At 52.1% G+C, this 16,238-nt stretch overlaps 8 protein-coding genes across 8 annotated transcripts; 4 read left to right on the forward strand and 4 right to left on the reverse strand.

Moving 5' to 3' along the window:
* Positions 1-114: 114 nt before the first annotated feature.
* A1O9_05177 (uncharacterized protein) lies at positions 115-1,812 on the reverse strand (the record flags this gene model as incomplete). The annotated part of the gene is made up of 6 exons (XM_013404396.1): positions 115-617; positions 682-935; positions 1,041-1,198; positions 1,258-1,309; positions 1,421-1,556; positions 1,617-1,812. 6 exons carry the CDS (start codon positions 1,810-1,812, stop codon positions 115-117), a joined length of 1,299 nt encoding a protein of 432 aa, XP_013259850.1.
* A 596-nt stretch (positions 1,813-2,408) lies between these two features.
* Positions 2,409-3,215, forward strand: A1O9_05178 (uncharacterized protein; the record flags this gene model as incomplete). Its single annotated transcript, XM_013404397.1, has 1 exon — positions 2,409-3,215. A coding segment is annotated over one exon (807 nt), but the record flags the coding sequence as incomplete, so codon positions are not given.
* An 88-nt stretch (positions 3,216-3,303) lies between these two features.
* On the reverse strand, positions 3,304-4,011 carry A1O9_05179 (uncharacterized protein; the record flags this gene model as incomplete). Its single annotated transcript, XM_013404398.1, has 1 exon — positions 3,304-4,011. The coding sequence occupies one exon, from the start codon at positions 4,009-4,011 to the stop codon at positions 3,304-3,306; it is 708 nt and encodes a 235-aa protein (XP_013259852.1).
* Positions 4,012-5,209: 1,198 nt separating this feature from the next.
* A1O9_05180 (uncharacterized protein) lies at positions 5,210-6,646 on the reverse strand (the record flags this gene model as incomplete). The annotated part of the gene is made up of 1 exon (XM_013404399.1): positions 5,210-6,646. The coding sequence occupies one exon, from the start codon at positions 6,644-6,646 to the stop codon at positions 5,210-5,212; it is 1,437 nt and encodes a 478-aa protein (XP_013259853.1).
* A 1,307-nt stretch (positions 6,647-7,953) lies between these two features.
* Positions 7,954-8,271, forward strand: A1O9_05181 (uncharacterized protein; the record flags this gene model as incomplete). Its single annotated transcript, XM_013404400.1, has 1 exon — positions 7,954-8,271. The coding sequence occupies one exon, from the start codon at positions 7,954-7,956 to the stop codon at positions 8,269-8,271; it is 318 nt and encodes a 105-aa protein (XP_013259854.1).
* Positions 8,272-9,795: 1,524 nt separating this feature from the next.
* A1O9_05182 (propionyl-CoA carboxylase beta chain) lies at positions 9,796-12,345 on the forward strand (the record flags this gene model as incomplete). Its single annotated transcript, XM_013404401.1, has 1 exon — positions 9,796-12,345. One exon carries the CDS (start codon positions 9,796-9,798, stop codon positions 12,343-12,345), a length of 2,550 nt encoding a protein of 849 aa, XP_013259855.1.
* Positions 12,346-12,396: 51 nt separating this feature from the next.
* On the reverse strand, positions 12,397-13,894 carry A1O9_05183 (uncharacterized protein; the record flags this gene model as incomplete). Its single annotated transcript, XM_013404402.1, has 2 exons — positions 12,397-13,639; positions 13,701-13,894. 2 exons carry the CDS (start codon positions 13,892-13,894, stop codon positions 12,397-12,399), a joined length of 1,437 nt encoding a protein of 478 aa, XP_013259856.1.
* Positions 13,895-14,912: 1,018 nt separating this feature from the next.
* Positions 14,913-16,100, forward strand: A1O9_05184 (uncharacterized protein; the record flags this gene model as incomplete). Its single annotated transcript, XM_013404403.1, has 1 exon — positions 14,913-16,100. One exon carries the CDS (start codon positions 14,913-14,915, stop codon positions 16,098-16,100), a length of 1,188 nt encoding a protein of 395 aa, XP_013259857.1.
* Positions 16,101-16,238: the final 138 nt, after the last annotated feature.

The raw sequence follows: 16,238 nt of genomic DNA on the forward strand, positions 1-16,238 counted from the left end.
AGGCTAAAAGGCCCGGGGACATAGTCTGGGTTGTCTTCATAGAGGCATCTATTGACACATTCAGTTTGCCGGAACCCTTTCTTGTGATGGCCATCTTTGTTAATGAATTCCTACTCACCTCATCAAGACAGGCATCAGATACGTTACGGCTCCTGCCAAAGATGAACCGGAGAAGAAAGCATGCAAGGCAGTAGAAGAACCCAAGGATATCAGACCAATCAAAGCAAACACTGTCGAAAGCGCGATGGTCGCATTGATGGGTGTCTTTGTGACCGAGTTGACATGACTCAACCACTTCGACATCGGCAAGGCTCCGTCTCGTGCGTACGCAAAGTATATCCTGGTGCCAGCTGTATTGATGACGAAGACTACGCCAAAATTCGAGACAACAGTACACGCCCATAGAAATTTCGTAAAGGTGCCGTTTCCCATCGATAGTTGCATGATTGCACCCAGAGGTTGCCCGAGAGGAGACGCGAAAATTGCATCAATATCTGTCGCGACGTAAGCTAACACCACATTGAAGATGTAGCCGAGAACGGCGACAGCAGCGCAAGAGATCCACATCGCTCGAGGCACAGCAGTGGAAGCGTTTTCTGTTTCTTCAGCCAGATGGGCTACGAGACGGCTATTAGTACTATTCCGCAGAAATTCAGTGTATATATAAGTTGCATGACCTACCGGTGGAGTCGTAACCACTGATGCACCATAGTGGTACCAAGAAAGTCATGAGGAAAACCAGTGATTTGCTGGACCATTCAGTCTGGTTATATGACGATGTGAACATCGCCTTTGCTGAGTTCGTGCGGCCATTCTTGCTTGCGTATACAGGCAAAGCCACGAGGATCACGAAGAATGTGATCGTGCCCAACCAGACGAAAATGTTGCTGAGCTGGCCCAAAATCTTACTAGGTAAGATCATTGCCCAAGCGCAACTAGATCCCAGTTAGACACTATTAAAAGCAGATGTGTGATCAAGGAATTTACAGGATGACGCATGCTAGGTATATCTGGGGCACCTGTTAGTTAACCACCGAAACTAGCTGTCTGATAGCTCAAGGTGACGTACCAGATACACCTGCCAGTCTGTCGGTGCAAACTCGGGATGATACATGACCACCAGTGCTTGGATCATGTTCGCTTGGGTCATGAAGAACGACCCTCCAGCAAGTGACGCTGACAGCACCATACACCAGGCCTATATATTTCGTCAATTTTGTCTCAAAAGCGAGAAGCCAGGGCCCAGTGCAATCTTACTGTCACCCAACAGGCGAATCTTTTCATCTTCGGAGGTGCGGTTCGATAGGTCCTAGGTAATCAGTTAAGTTCGCCAATCCTCTGCGGCATGACGAACCAGTAATATCTATATCGAAGTTAGGTTTTTTGCTCAAGGCAGGGATGCATCAGGGGGAAGGTTTACAAGCCACCAGCAGTTGGCATCGCAGAGCTCAGCTCTGCTAGCGCAAACACCTCGAACATGATGAAGAAGACGGCAATGAGCCAACCCCAAGTCATTGGCAGAAGACCGAGAAAACCCAAACTATACCAGATCGTGCCTAAAAACTGTCAGTCAAACTTCACGACATAGATAAGAAATATCGAAATGGAGAAGTTACCTCCAAGACTAGGGAGAAGACCAAGGCCAGTCAAACAAAACGCGGTCATGGACCAGAAGTTAAAGCCTCTTTTCATCTGCTGTTCGTAGCCCATTTCCTGCAGCATCGCGTCTTCATTCGTTTGTTTGAGTATAGTTCCATTCTCGACCGATACCACCGGAGACGGCGCCCGCTTGATGTCTTCTTTCTTTGCCATATCGCTCCAATGTTTCCGTGACAAGCGACAGCCTTCAGAGAATCAGGAATGAATCGAGACAGACGTCTTCGAGTAACGGTGGCCTTGCACGGTGGAAATCCTCATCGTTATAGAAGTTCTAGAAGAGGTCGTTGGGCCTGATCTATCCCGAGAGCTTATCATCGACACTTATCGCGAACTCAGAAAGTTGGGGTACCACTGGGTTTCCAGGGCCTGATAAGTGAAGGGGCTCCACTAAAGTGCTAACGTAGATAAGACCGCGCACGTTTGCTCTTGGTTGCTAAAAGGTATACGGCGTATTCTGATTAGATTGGGTGCTCAAGGTATGCATCTACGGCAGCGCCAAACGGTGTCGCGCGGGCTCCGTGAGATTGGGCATACGCTAGTGGCCCCACGAGGCTCGAGTTTTATATCACTAGCTAAATTCGGATAACGTAGTTGTCAGAAATAGCAAGCAACAGGAGCAGCAATGAAACGAATCGAAGACCCAGTAATGCATGTGTCTGCCCGAGATTGTATAGCCAGCAAATATTAGATGAGTTAGTTTTGCCCAATCCAGCCCAGAAGGTGAGCGCGGCCGCTTCCAGCAAACTATGGCTACTACAGATCAGTCCACCACCACGCCTGCGCGTATGCCTGTCTGGGCACAAAAGCTACTCAAACGGCCTCTCGTCGAGATCCGCCGCGGCATATCCTTCGGCTACGACGCCCCAAAAGAGGAGTCCTCTGTCGTTGCTCTGACGGTCCCATCTGGCAGATATATCGACATCCGATGGCAGCTGAACCCAACCGCTACTGCCATCAGGGGCAGCGTCAAGCAATCCTCAAGCTTCCCAGGCTACGCCACCGCTGGGATGTCGTACACACGGATGCCGCGTGGCACAGAGTCTTGCCCCGCTTACGAGAGCACCATCCACGTGCAATGGGAGCATTCGATCGACTCGAGCAGAGCGTTTGACACCGATGGCGCAGATGTGTATCTCCTGTCTAATGGGGATACCATGGAGATCGGTTACATGATGCTACGCGGCGAGTGGAGGATGTTCAAGGAGTATTGGCTTGATGGCGCTACTAGGGAGACTGACACGGCATACGTTGCAATGGAGCTGGTTGGCTTAGCTACGGACAATGGCGTGAGTGAGGAAGGGGAGAAAGGGGAGAAAGGGGAGAAGGGGATGGTGATCCGCGTTGGGAGCTATTGTCAGGGGATATTTCAGAATACCGAGGAGCTGTGGGTTGAAAGGTGGAAAGTGGACGAAACGGGGGATTGGAAAATGGATAGTCGAAGCACGAGAAGAGAGGACGCGACATTGCCGTGTCAATGGGCAACAGGGGAGGAGCGGAAGCTGGGTGATTCCACCGAGCTGGGTAACCGCGTGTGGAGGGTTGTTGAGACTTCGTATGTCTCATAGCTTTCGCTACATATCTTAGACTAGAATAGAACAAAATGGATTCTATCGTGCTTTTTGATCCTCTAACGACCTTACTTCATCAAGGATTCACACCTCTCAGCACATATTCGGTGAGAGCAACCGCGCCGAAAATCCCACCCTCCTCGCAAATGCTCTCGACGGCGGCGTCATGAAGGTGCGGCTGCCCGGCGGCCGAAGCATCCGACACAAGAAGGCAATCGAAGCCCATATCATTTGCATCTCTCATTGTGCCAGTCACACACACATCGGTAGTGACACCGCACAGCACTAAGTTCTTAACGCCGCGGTTATCTAAGAGCAACTTGAGGTCGGTATGCTGGAAGGCACTCCTGCCAGGCTTGTCGATAATAGGTTCTCCAGTCAAGGGCGTCAGCTCCGGAATAATCTCGTGCCCTTTCTCGCCTCGAACCAGCAAGCGACCAAGTGGGCCTTGGTCTCCTATCCCAATGCCGCTCAGGTTGTTGCGGCTTCGTTTCTGTTCGCGAGATGATAGTGTTGAGAGGTCGGCGCGGTGGCCTTCGCGCGTGTGGTAGACAGGGAACTTGTGTGCTCTGAATGCCTGCAGCATTGATTGGATATTCGGTATTAGTGCCCGTGTCGTTTCAATTGAGAGACCCTGTGCATCGAGATATCCGCCTGGAGAGCAGAAGTCCATTTGCATGTCTACTATGATCAGTGCAGTGGTTTCCGGTCCAATGTTTGAGGTGTATGGCCAACGATATGGATGTGCTTGTATTGTGTTCTGATTGGGTAGGAGGCTAGCCATGTTGAGGATGGACCTATGGTTGATTCTTGGAGTGGTGGCAAGATGTTTGGCTTGGACTAGAACGTGACGAGATTGTGATTACTGTATTTAGGCGATGACAGAATGGTGGTGGTGAACGCGAGATCTTGGTTGAAGTTTCAGCATAACATTGGAGCTCAACGCCGCTTATGATTTCCCTGAAATCCTGGATCTACGCTTCTGCAGAGTCTAGATAGCTGGCAGCCGCGGACCGCCGACAATCAATTCATTTCAACTGCCGTTATCGTCGACGCTGCCGCTATCCACAGGCCTATGTGGCGGGCGACAAGGCGAAATTCAGGCTGGAAACAGCTGTCTGTGATTTCCAACTGACCTGATTAAATGAACGAGACTTCGGGGAGTTAGCCCGCTGGTCGGTACCAGGCGGCCACAAGGCAGGGTGCTTGCTAAAGAGGCGCCATAGAGAATATCACCCGAGAGTTTGGGGCGTTCCAGGGCCGGGAAGGCTTGACGAAGCTGGTTTGGACCCCCAATTGCGGCAAACATGCATTTAGAGTGGTCGCCGAGTATGGACGAAAACTAGCAGTGGGGCAGAAACTATACATAGATTGCTCGCTTGAAAGCAGCAAATTTAACTTGAGAGAAATCGTGTTGACGAAGCTGCATGTGCTTCGGGAACATGCCCTCGAGATCTGTTAGAAGTTGTTGTACGGACTGATCAGATCTCCAGTATCCATAATGTTCATGATATCAAAGATTTGTAAATCGCCTTGACAGAGACCAGAAGACATCGATACAGCTTCTTGAGGAGGATATGGAGCTTGTAGGCCGATGGTGCGGCTCAATCGGTGGTCGACAGAGTCTATATTTAGTGGTTGCACATGATGTCCTCTTCCGATGCTAAAATCGGGAAAGGAGTTACGGTCAGACTGTACATGATGCTGACTAGAAGTCTTGGCTTGCACAAATGCTCGGGTCAGGTTGTTGAGGGCCTGACATAGCTGAAAGAGGTTTTCCACCCGGTTGGATAGCTTGCGGCAAGGCTCGAGAGACTTCCCGAATTGCTCAATAAGCTGGATGTCCTCGAGGTTTCCTTGCTCGATCGAACTGCAAAAGAGAACGATAAAGGGGATGAATGGGCAGAAGAGAATGATCCTGTTCATTGATAGCGTAATTAGTTGTGCATGCTATGAGAGCCAAACATTCTGCAGGTCTTGGCTTACCAGTGCATGTAGGTAGCCAATACGTCTGTGTTGGTTCCAAGGCTACACACGTGCTTAAGATGTGCATGTATCGCTTTCCTCGCTATCTTAATGCATTCCGAGGCGAGAATACCAGAGCCGTGTGGCACATCACCAGACGACTCTGGTGGAAGTGCTCGATACACAAGAGTCAGGGTCGAGAGGTTGGATAGCTCGTCGAATCTTAGCAAGGCCAATTCCACTTCAGTGTTTGCATGGGTGCTAGTCTGGCCTATTCGCTGCATTCGATTTTTCAACTTTGCCCGTTCAGCCAACAGAATGTTAGCACATCTGCGGGCGGATTGCTCGCGATGTTCTACTGGGCTTTTTAGGGCGGCGGGGCTGTAAAGTTCCTCATATATCCGGCCCTGTACTTCAGCTTGCGCCAGCCAACACTGTATCGTTTCCCGGTAGATTTCGAACTCTCCGAGGTGCTGCAGAGTACGGTTGAGTGTGATCTCATAGTCCTGGAGGACAGCAGGCCGACCCAGTCGCAGGGCCAACGCTCTATCCAAAATGTAAGCTATCCAAAACAGCGTTGCACGGCTATTTTTAGCCACGTCGTCCTCCCCAGGGAGTAGGGAGTTTCGCTGATACCCAAGACTGATGCAGAGTTGGCATGCCGTGGAATTCAGCATCCACGCAAGCGACGGGTCGGACGCCTGGACCGCATAGCTGGCACCCAAAACCAGCGCGATCACATTTTCCTTCCGCGCTGGAAGTATGAAACTCATAATATGGAGTGTTGCTTCAATATTGCGTTGGCAGATGTTGCAATAGTCCCGGAGAGTCGCTTTCGTGCCCTCATCTCCAGATTTGTTCGCCTCAATAAGCTTGCCCTGGAAGATAAAATACAACGCTACATTGACAATAATGAAAGTCGAGGTAGAGAACTGTTCTGTGGCAAAGTAGACTTGTCGGCATTGGTCTGTGAAGAATTCAATACTTGTTACGGCACAAATTAACTCAAAGGTAGGAGGCAGCTGATGCTTGAGTTCGCGGAGCAGTTGAAGAGCTGCGTCTAGTGGGGGCATTCCCAAACATCGTAAGTCCTGTGAACTGGGTTTTCCGTCATTGATGAAATTGCGATCCTTGCCAGGTCTGTGCATTGTGAGGATCTGGTGTAACGCTGACAAGGCATCGTGAACCCTGGGTCCGGCTTCGCCTAAGGCGCTTCGATCGATGGTTTGCTTCGCAAATGATCCTGCGAAGGCTGCATGGGCCCTGACAGAGCTGTCACCCTCGAACGCGTGCTCATGATCTTTCGTGTTGGAAGCAGGGGATCGACATCCAAGTGAATGATCGCCACCGACTGCTGGACTTGTATCGCCATCAATTGTGACCTCTTCTGACGTGAAGTTGGAAGTTGCTGGGAAAGGACATGTATGTGTTTGGGAGTCAGCCGACCGATGCATTTGCGACAGATTGGCAAGAGCTTTCTCTATCCGGACAAGCCCGTGCTCGATTCCGTCAATCTTCCTCTCATATTGAGCAGAGATCAGGATGCGCTGGCGATGTTCTCTGGGCTTGTGAGCGGAGCTCGTGAATGAACAGTGTAGGTTGACTGTTGAACATTGTGCACACGGAATCTGGCGGTCGCAACGAATCTTTCTGGAGCGACAATGGTCGCAGGCTCGGCTTGCCCCGCCTATACCAGCCGTCCGTTCCAGTGGTAGCATCGGCCGGGCAGGGGCAGCCTCTGAGTGAGCTGCGTTTATGCTCAAGAACCTGTGGTACTGACGGAGACTGCGAGCCACACTGAGAGCAGACTAGGTGTCAACCGCAATGTAAGGCTACTAGACCGGTTGCTCCATGAGTCCTTGGGGTGAACGCAAACTTTAGCGCCATTGCTGGTACATAGCCCGTACTCCATACAGAGTGTGCTGTAGATAAGAAATTCGCCGATGCCGATAAGAGCCGTATCTCTTGCGCAACGCCCGTGATTGGGTAGAAACTAGAAGGGTATCCTATAAGCAGGCTGTGAGCCTTAGGTGCGATGTCTTCAAGCTTCGTTGTACCAGGTTGCTTCGTTGCCCAGTTTCCTCGAGAGGAAGGCAAAGCTGTTGTGAAGCTGAGGTTCGCAGACGGGGCTAGACACCTCACCCACACCTGGGTGCCTGTGGGTGCCTGGTAGACTACATTTGCTTACATAATTTTGTCGGGCTACTTAAGCCGTTTCTCGGCAAGGCTGACTCCTCTCTACCCTCCACTGCGGCAGCCTTACAGTTGCAGATTTTAAACGAGATCTTTCACGTAAGCGATACAAACTCTCCAGGCAACCATTGTTCATCTCAAGATTGATCCATACCATACAGCATTCAGGCAGAAGAGGTCCGCATTGGACGGCCGGGAAACCAGTGACATGTCCCGCTCTGATTAAATCTGGTCTCCAAACAAGTGCTGCCATGCTAATATTATGAGAATACTTCTTGCGACTGATATCTCAATGGAGCGATATGCTCGTCTGACTCATTGGCCAGTAGTCAATACTTCTAGTGATGTTCAGCAACGGACTTGACCGGTGCCCCGCGGGTGATCCACTGCTTATCATAATCGGTGGCCGCGGCACACCGAGCTGGCTCGGCGGATGTCCTCGAGCGATCGTGCTGAGCCAAACAATCACATCAATGACCCGAAATGGACCAATAGCGATTGTACAAATTGCCATGGGAATGCTCGGGCTATCGCAGGCCTCTCCCCTCATCATCGAGTTGTCGTCGTCATGGCGCTCCCTGTGATAGACTTTGGGCCTTTCCTCGACATATCGAGTTCGTTGCAACAAAAACATCACGTCGCACTCGAAATCGACAAGGCATGCCGCGAAGTGGGCTTCTTCTATCTCAAGAACCATGGCGTCCCTTCCGATCTGGTCGCCGACCTACTTACCAAGACGCGAGAGGTCTTCGAGACATCCACGCCAGAGGAGAAGGAATGTCTGGCAATGAAAGGGTCGGATGAGGGAGGTGATAGCGCTCGAGGATGGTTGAAGGTCAAGAATGAGTCGGGATCTCACGAAGTTCGTGGAAACATGTCCTTTTGAAGGCCGCGGTTCTTAATGTCGCAGGCTATCGATTTCTTCCGGCCTGTCTCGCCACGAGAGCCGCCATTTATGACAGGAATGGGTCCAAACCTGTGGCCGTCGACACCAGCAGACTTTCGCACGACCGCCGAGTCTTACATATCTCACCTTGAAAAGCTAGGGACAGCGGTCATGCAGGCCATTGCCATTGGCCTGTCTATTGACGAGCGGATCTTCCTCGACCGCATCGACAAAGCATTCTGGAATCTTCGAATTCTCGGCTATGAAGGCAGAACCAGCAAGAAAGAAACGGCTGCGGGCATTGGACAGCATACAGGCAAGATTTTAACTCCCATTGACACCTTTTCCGGACCGTGTTGCTGACCGATAGCGTCAGACTTCGGCATCCTCACCTTTCTCCTGACTGACTCGACCAAGAACTCCTTGCAGGTGCTCAGCAAGACCGGCGAATGGATCTGGGCTGACCCCATCGAGGTGAGAACATCCTGCCCACGTACCAGCCAGAAACCAAGACTCGCCAAACTGAAAATGAAATCAAAATAGGGATGTTACGTATGCAACATTGGCGACATGCTTCACGAATGGACCCGGGGCGCGTACAAGTCGACTCTACATCGAGTCTGCCACAACAACGACTCCCTACGCATATCGATTCCCTTTTTCTTCGACCCGAACCTGGATGCTTTCATCTCGCCAGTGGTCCCGTCTGCCGAGGGAACGCTAGATGAAAAAGAAGGTATTCGGTATCAAGAGAAGTTCGTCAGGTCGCTCGACTACCCGCTTTGGCGTGATCCCATGGCGAAAGTGGTGCCAGCCGTGTAGTTACTTAAAGTAGTGGAGGTGTGAAGGAGGATACATGCTGTTGTTACTCATAATGTAGGTTATTCGCGACTCAAGAGTACACAATGTCATCCATTACTCCCGTATACTTTCTACCTATTAGTCAAGGGCAGAAATTCTTGAACGAGTTTCCCTTTCGGATAATCAGCCCGATTGCAGTGCTGGACAGCCGAGGTTCAATCCAACGTTGGGGAAACAGGGGATGTACCTGAGCGGGCACGATCACCCCATATCAACCCGAACATATTCCAATATTGAAGCAAGTTTGGAGTATTATTATCACCCACTACCAAACCAGGCAAGCCAGTTTACGCGCATTGAAAAACGAAGCGACTCATTGATCGCAGCATTCGCAGCATTGATGATACAGAGGCCTGAGGCCCAGGAAAGGGGACAATTTCTACTTACAAGGCTAGAAGCCAAGTTGAGGGGGGGTGGAAAGAACCTCACTTGCGTCATTGGGGTAACACTATTTAGCTCACTAGACACATCCATGATCAACAACCCGAAGCACAGAACACAAGCCCCGGAAAAAACTGGAACTACGACATAGATCGTCACCCCCAACGAAAGACATCCGAACGAAGCGTGCGTTCCACGACTCTGTTCTGTTCTGTTCCTGAAAGCCCTCCACAGATATATGGGACTGTACAGCACAAACCACGAAAGATAGAAGATAAAAAGATGGGGAATAAGAAAAACACAACGGTGAACGACCCGGTCTACGCACAGCCAACATCAGCGGAATCCCAGCCTAATTCTAACGCTCGGAATGCGGGCGCCGAGGATGGGAGGAATGCTGCAGAAAGTAGTGGCGCTATCATGAAGGATGACCCTGTTTATTCTCAATCTGCCGCTTCCAGCACGACGGTGAACGACCCAGTCTACGCACAGCCAACATCGGCGGAATCCAAGCCTGATTCTAAGGCTGGTGCTGAGTCTTCGCGGAGCGAGAGGAACAGTGGCGCGATCAAGGATGACCCTGTTTATTCTCAATCTACTGCTGTCGCTGCTACTACTGCCACTACCACTACTAGCACGATGGTGAGCGACCCGGTATACGCGCAAGCAATCTCTGCGCCAGCGTCTCCGGACGTGGCTGCGGCTACGGCTTCGAAGCCAGGGCAAGGGGCAATTGCGGCAGCGACGGATCCGGTGTATTCCCAATCTGCTACTGTGGACAACAATGGCGGCGGCAGGAATAGGTCTTCTAGCACCGAGACCCAGGTTAATGACCCGGTTTATTCGCAGATTCAATCTGCTCCTGCTGCTCCAGGTACGCAAATAAGACCAGGATACGGCGATATTGCGCCAGAAGACGACCCTGTGTATTCCCAAACCCAGACACAGGCAGCATCGAGACTAAAGCAGCTCAGCTCGCAAGTGTCACCTGCAGCATCTCCCGGACCAGCAGAGACTCACCAAGCGAACAGCAAACGGACGCGGAAATCCAAGCGGACATCGAAATCTTCCTCGTCGCTAGGCGCATCCACGGATCTCCCCGACGACTACTCCGACATCCTTGCACACATCTCGAAACTACAGAGCATCGCCTCCACGCCTAATCCCAATAACAGGGGCTACATCCGCCAAAAGACAGCGGGGAAGTTGTGGGCACGGGAGAGAATCTCGCAGCTTGTGGACGAAGGCACATGGCGCGAATTCGGCTCCGTGACGGGGACGGTCAGCTGGAAGAAAGACGCGAGCAATCCGCAGCGCGAGCATATCGAGAACTTCACGCCCTCGAACAACCCACAGGGATTCGGCCGCATCACGTGCCCTCGGACAGGTCAGAGACGTCAAATCTACCTGACAGCCGACGATTTCAGTATCCGATCTGGTCATGCCGATGGCGCCACAATGGGGAAGACACTTCATGGTGAAAGCTTGGCGCTCAAGCTCAAGGTTCCCGTGGTGAAGCTCGTGGACGGCTCCAGCGGCGGCGGGAGCGTGAGTACAATCATGAGCAATGGGTACTCATATGTCCCTCACGTTCTGCTGTTCTCCACGGTGATCAAGCAGTTGAACGCGGGGATCCCCAACCTAGGGGCCGTGGTCGGACCCGCGATTGGCTTGGGAGCCGCGCGAGTGGTAAGCACACATTTCTCTGTGATGGCGGCTGATATTGGATCTCTGTTCAACGCGGGACCCAAGGTTGTGGAGGGAGCTACCTTTGAAGAAGGCCTTAGTTTCGCCGACCTTGGCGGTCCATATGTCCACTGCACGAACGGGACGATCGACAATCTCGCACAGAACGAGTCTGAATGTTTCGATCAGATCCGCACCGTGTTAGGCTACCTTCCAGACTGTGGTGAGCTACAAGCCCCGCCGGTAAGTGCTTGCAAGGACGACGTCAACCGCGAAGACATCGCCCTACGCAGTATCATCCCCAGGAGGAAGGCACGTATGTACAACCCCTACACAATCATCGAAAGTGTAGTGGATCGTGGTTCCTGGTTCGAAATTGGAAGACTCTGGGGCCGGACGGGCATCACTGGGCTTGCGAGGCTCGGTGGTCGTCCTGTGGGAGTCTTGAGTCTCAACTGTGAAGTCAACAGTGGCGCACTGGACGCTCTTGGTAGTCAGAAGTTGATGAAGATGATCAAGTTCTGTGATGTGTTCAATCTGCCCATTCTGCAGTTTGTCGACGTCCGTAAGTACTTAACCCAGAGTCACTCATTCTATGCTCCAACATTCTTTTATCTGCGGGAACACAAGCAAGCTGACTCATTTCCCGGTTCACCAGCTGGCTATGCAATCGGCACAGTGGCCGAACGCACCGCAACCATGAAATGGGGCATTGAGCTAGCCAAAGCCTACTATTCCACCACAACCCCCATATTCTCTGTGATCACACGACGCGTGTACGGCGTGGCTGGTGGAGTGATGCTCGACAGCCGAGACCCCATCATGCGCATAGCCTGGCCTTCTGGGAATTGGGGGTCGCTTCCTCTCGATGGTGGGATTGAGGTGGGCCACCGCCACGAATTGAAAGTGATACGGGAGAAAGAGGGTGAGGAGGGATGGAAGAGACGGTACAAGGAACTCGAAGACGAGTATATACGACTCATGAACCCAGTGAGGACGGCGCAGCCGTATAATATCGAGGAGATCGTGGATCCCAAGGATACGAGGAAGATTGCGTGTTGGTGGACGAAAGAGATGTATGGGGTGGTGATGCAGGAGAGGCTTGCTGCTCGGACGAGCGGTAAGCTTCATGCCGTGTTCACCTAGATAGATGGACAGGCTTTTTGGGCGTTGCCTTCAATCCAGGAGATTGCGGCGTCAACTCTTCCTTCTCTGCTCTTGTTCATGTTCACTCTCGAACTCCTCGAACGCACTTGGACGTTTCTTCAAGACGTCTATTTTACCAATTCCCTGTAAAGTGAGGTAGACGTCTGTGCCCCACCCGTACATACTCTGTAAAGAAATGCCGCCACCGAAGTATTCGGCATAAGCCCGGCCCAGAGGTAATCCATAGCCCAGCCCAGCTATCGAGCTTTGATTGCTCCCACTCGCTGCGATTGCATTCAAGCCCTCGGAATTGCCATTGCCACCGTGGGCAGCCATGTCTGCTTCTTCCTTGTTGAAGGTTGTGAAGCTGTAGCTCCAGATGTTAGGCAGGGCCTCTGGCGAAATGCCACCTCCTCTGTCACGGATACGGAGGGTGATGCAAGGAGCCGCGGTCTTCAATGGAGGCATATCGCCATCGTTGCCAAAACAGTATTCCACAAGCCCATCCTGGGAAAAATCATGGTTTGTGTTTTCCGTAACAGACAATTTCTTGAGTGCATCTAACTTGGTGGTCGTGACATCCGGCGCCGAGGCGATGGTTACTTCGATGGGATAGGCTTCATTACCGGACTCGATGGTTGCACGGAAGGCGTTTTTGAGGAGCTCGGTGATGATGTACTCAATGTGCATGGGAATATGTGCGAACTCGGCGTCAACTTCACCATTGATGACCAGAGACGGGCGAATGCCATATTTCAGCTCGCAGACCTCGGCGACGAATGACTCACATTGTCGGATGATACTGGCCGGTTGAAGAGCGAGGTCGATCACGCCAACATGGTTTGGATCTGGAGGCTGCTGAGCAGCTTCACCTGTACTCGCCATGTGTAGAGCGAGGTGCTGTTCGGCGACGAGGCGCGTGCCAATCCGTGCACGAAGATGTTGGTCAAGGAACTTGGTGACCTCCGCCGAGTCGATGTATTTTCTGCATTGGAGGAATCCCTGAGCAAGGGTGGGAATGGTATTGGAGTGAGTGCGGACCAAATCGGCCATGATTTCAGTGAACTTCATCTCGTCCTCTATCGTGGTGATGGACCTCTTGTAGAAGGGCTCAAGTGAGGAGAGCGAGTGTAGGTAGTTATTATAGATCTTGGAAACATTGGGATTCGCCACGACAATAAAGGGGAGGTTGCGAAGAGCTTGAATCCGGTGGGCCAAGCGGGCAGGGAGACGAGAGAGGGTAAAGTTGGCTGAGGAGAGAAGAGCATCGTCAGGAAGCGGTGGTTTGCCATGTCTATCAAGGACTTATTAGTCTTGATGCTCGGACGTGCATGAGAGCAGAGCAGACAACGTACTTGACAAGGTCAGCGAGGGTCAAGGGCTGTCGAGGCTTTGCGGCCAAACGATATATTTCTTCATCAGAAATCGAAGCGCTTGAAGGAGGGTGAGACCACTCAGCGGGAGGGAATGATTGCTGAGTCGTCTCCGAGGAGGCCCACCTCCGCGTTATGGAGGCGAGACTGCGCCGCTGAACTGGGCACTTCCACATGGTGACTGCAGGCTGGCATGGGTACAGACGGGCGGAATGATTCCCGATGGAGAGTTGAGTATATATTGGCTCTTACCCTTTGGTATGCAGCTCGTGAGTTGCGTGTGGTATGGACGGAGTATTCAATGACTCGAAAAGTGCTCGTTGTTGCTTCTCCGCACTCTCAACCATGGGAATAACTGTCTAAGCCATCTACGGTTAGTGGTTCTCCGTCCAAACATGGTATAGCTCTATCTCTCCATCTCGCCGCTTTATCAGGCAAGACTGGATATAAATGCTCCCTACAATTAGAGGGTTCGGATCACTTTCTGCGACTCCATTTGGACAACTAGTAATTACGGGTAACTTGCAACCTATCTTAGGTATGTCATATGTGAACGCCTAGCACGTTCTTCCACAAAAGGCAAGTAAGCCGAACAGGGCGCTAAACCCTTTCCTTCGGATTCGGTTTAGATCAGCCTCTATCAACACCAAGGCCTACGTTAACCACCAACAAAGTGTCGCAACTGCGGCACGCAACAACCACGGCAAGTCGACGGTTGTAACAGAGTTTCTCCACTCGCTTTAAGTAACAGGGTCTCTCTGGAGATAATGCTTAGCGACGCTTAACGGCGAACATTATGTCCGTCGTCTCGTTTCGCACGCTCAACAATATGACAGTTGATGAAGTACCCTGTGCTGGGACCTCGGTAAATGCGCTCTGAATGATGGGTATGTAGGAGCTGCGGAGCCACAGGTAGGGAGGTAGGTAGGTATGTAGGTTCGTCTGGGGTCTGGGATCCTGGAGATAAGGAGCGTTTCGCGCCCTGCGATGCCGAATACGTGGGCTGGAAGAGATTTTAGTGCAGCAGGTCGGTGGACAGCGCGGAGAGATAAAAGGGGGAATGAGAATCCATTGTCTTCTGTTCGGATCCCAACTGCTGGAGAGAGCAATCTGCTTTGGACGTGACCTACTTCTGCTTCAGCAACAAACACACATTTAGTGCATACAAGCCTCCCTCCATTCCACTCATCCACGATGGCGCCAGTCCACCCGGTCACGCGCCCCAGCACCCACCGCGCACTCCGGCAAGACTCGCGCTTCGAGCCTTTATCCGTGCAAACCGTGGCCATCCCAGACGTGATCCCAGGCTCTGCTATCCTGCGCGTCGAAGTAGCCGGCATCCTCAGCTACATGCGAGAGATCTACAACGGGGACCGCGCGTACCCGTATCCGGTCCCTCTCACCGCGGGGTCCGGCGCCATCGGCCGCGTCGTCGCACTAGGCCCCGACGCAACGAGGCTCACGCTCGGGGACCTGTGTCTCTTGGACGTCACCATCAGATCCAGAGACGGCCAGGGCGACATCTACCTCAGCGCGATCACGGACGGCTTCACGCCGGGGAGTAAGAAGTTGATGGCCGAAGGGGGGTTCCGTGACGGCACGTACGCCGAATACGTGAGATTTCCGCTGGAGAATTGCTTCCGCCTGGATGAGCGGAAGTTGCTGGGTTCGCCCGAGGAGGGTGGGTGGGGGTACTTGATGGAGGACTTGCCGTACATTAACAAGATGCTGGTACCGTACGGCGGCATGGGCCCATTGTGTATTGATGTGAAGCCGGGCGAGACGGTCGTTGTCGCTCCCGCCACCGGCTCGTTCGGCGCGGCCGCTGTGCATCTTGCCCTGGAACTGGGTGCGGGAAAGGTGATCGCCATGGGAAGGAATACAGCCGTGCTGGAGAAGGTCAAAGCACTCGAGCCAGACGACAAGAAGTCGCGAGTCGTCACTGTGCCGCTAACTGGAATCCTCGAGAAGGATCTAAAAGCTCTTACCGATGCGAAAAATGGTGGGGCTATCGATGTCTTCTTCGACATATCGCCGCCAATGGCCAAAGATTCTGCTCACGTCAAGGCGGGTGTCTTGTCTTTATGCCATGGCGGCAGACTGTGTCTGATGGGCGGACTCAGAGACGACGTTGCTTTGCCGCATCTGATTGTGATGCACTATGACATAACTATCAAGGGTAAATGGATGTATGAGCGTGAGGACGTGACAAGCTTCATCAAGATGGTGGAAAGCGGCACAGTGAGGCTACATAACGACAAACGAGGATGGAACATGTATGGAAGCCAATGTAGGAAGAAGTATCGATTGGAAGACTGGGCAGATGCTTTCGATGAAGCACACAAGCTCTCTGGCGAGGGTCGTGTTGTCTTCGAGCCTTGAAAATGATACAACATTTACAGGCTTCCATTTTCATAAGCCATCCATGGTAAGTACTCGAAACTAGCCGTTGGCCTGTATATAGTACAATCGGTGATGTTTCAATGCACTCTAATTCGTGCGCGAAGTGTAAGCCACAAT

Source organism: Exophiala aquamarina, assembly GCF_000709125.1.
Source record: "Exophiala aquamarina CBS 119918 chromosome Unknown aczIA-supercont1.4, whole genome shotgun sequence".
Taxonomy (NCBI): Eukaryota; Fungi; Ascomycota; class Eurotiomycetes; order Chaetothyriales; family Herpotrichiellaceae; genus Exophiala; species Exophiala aquamarina.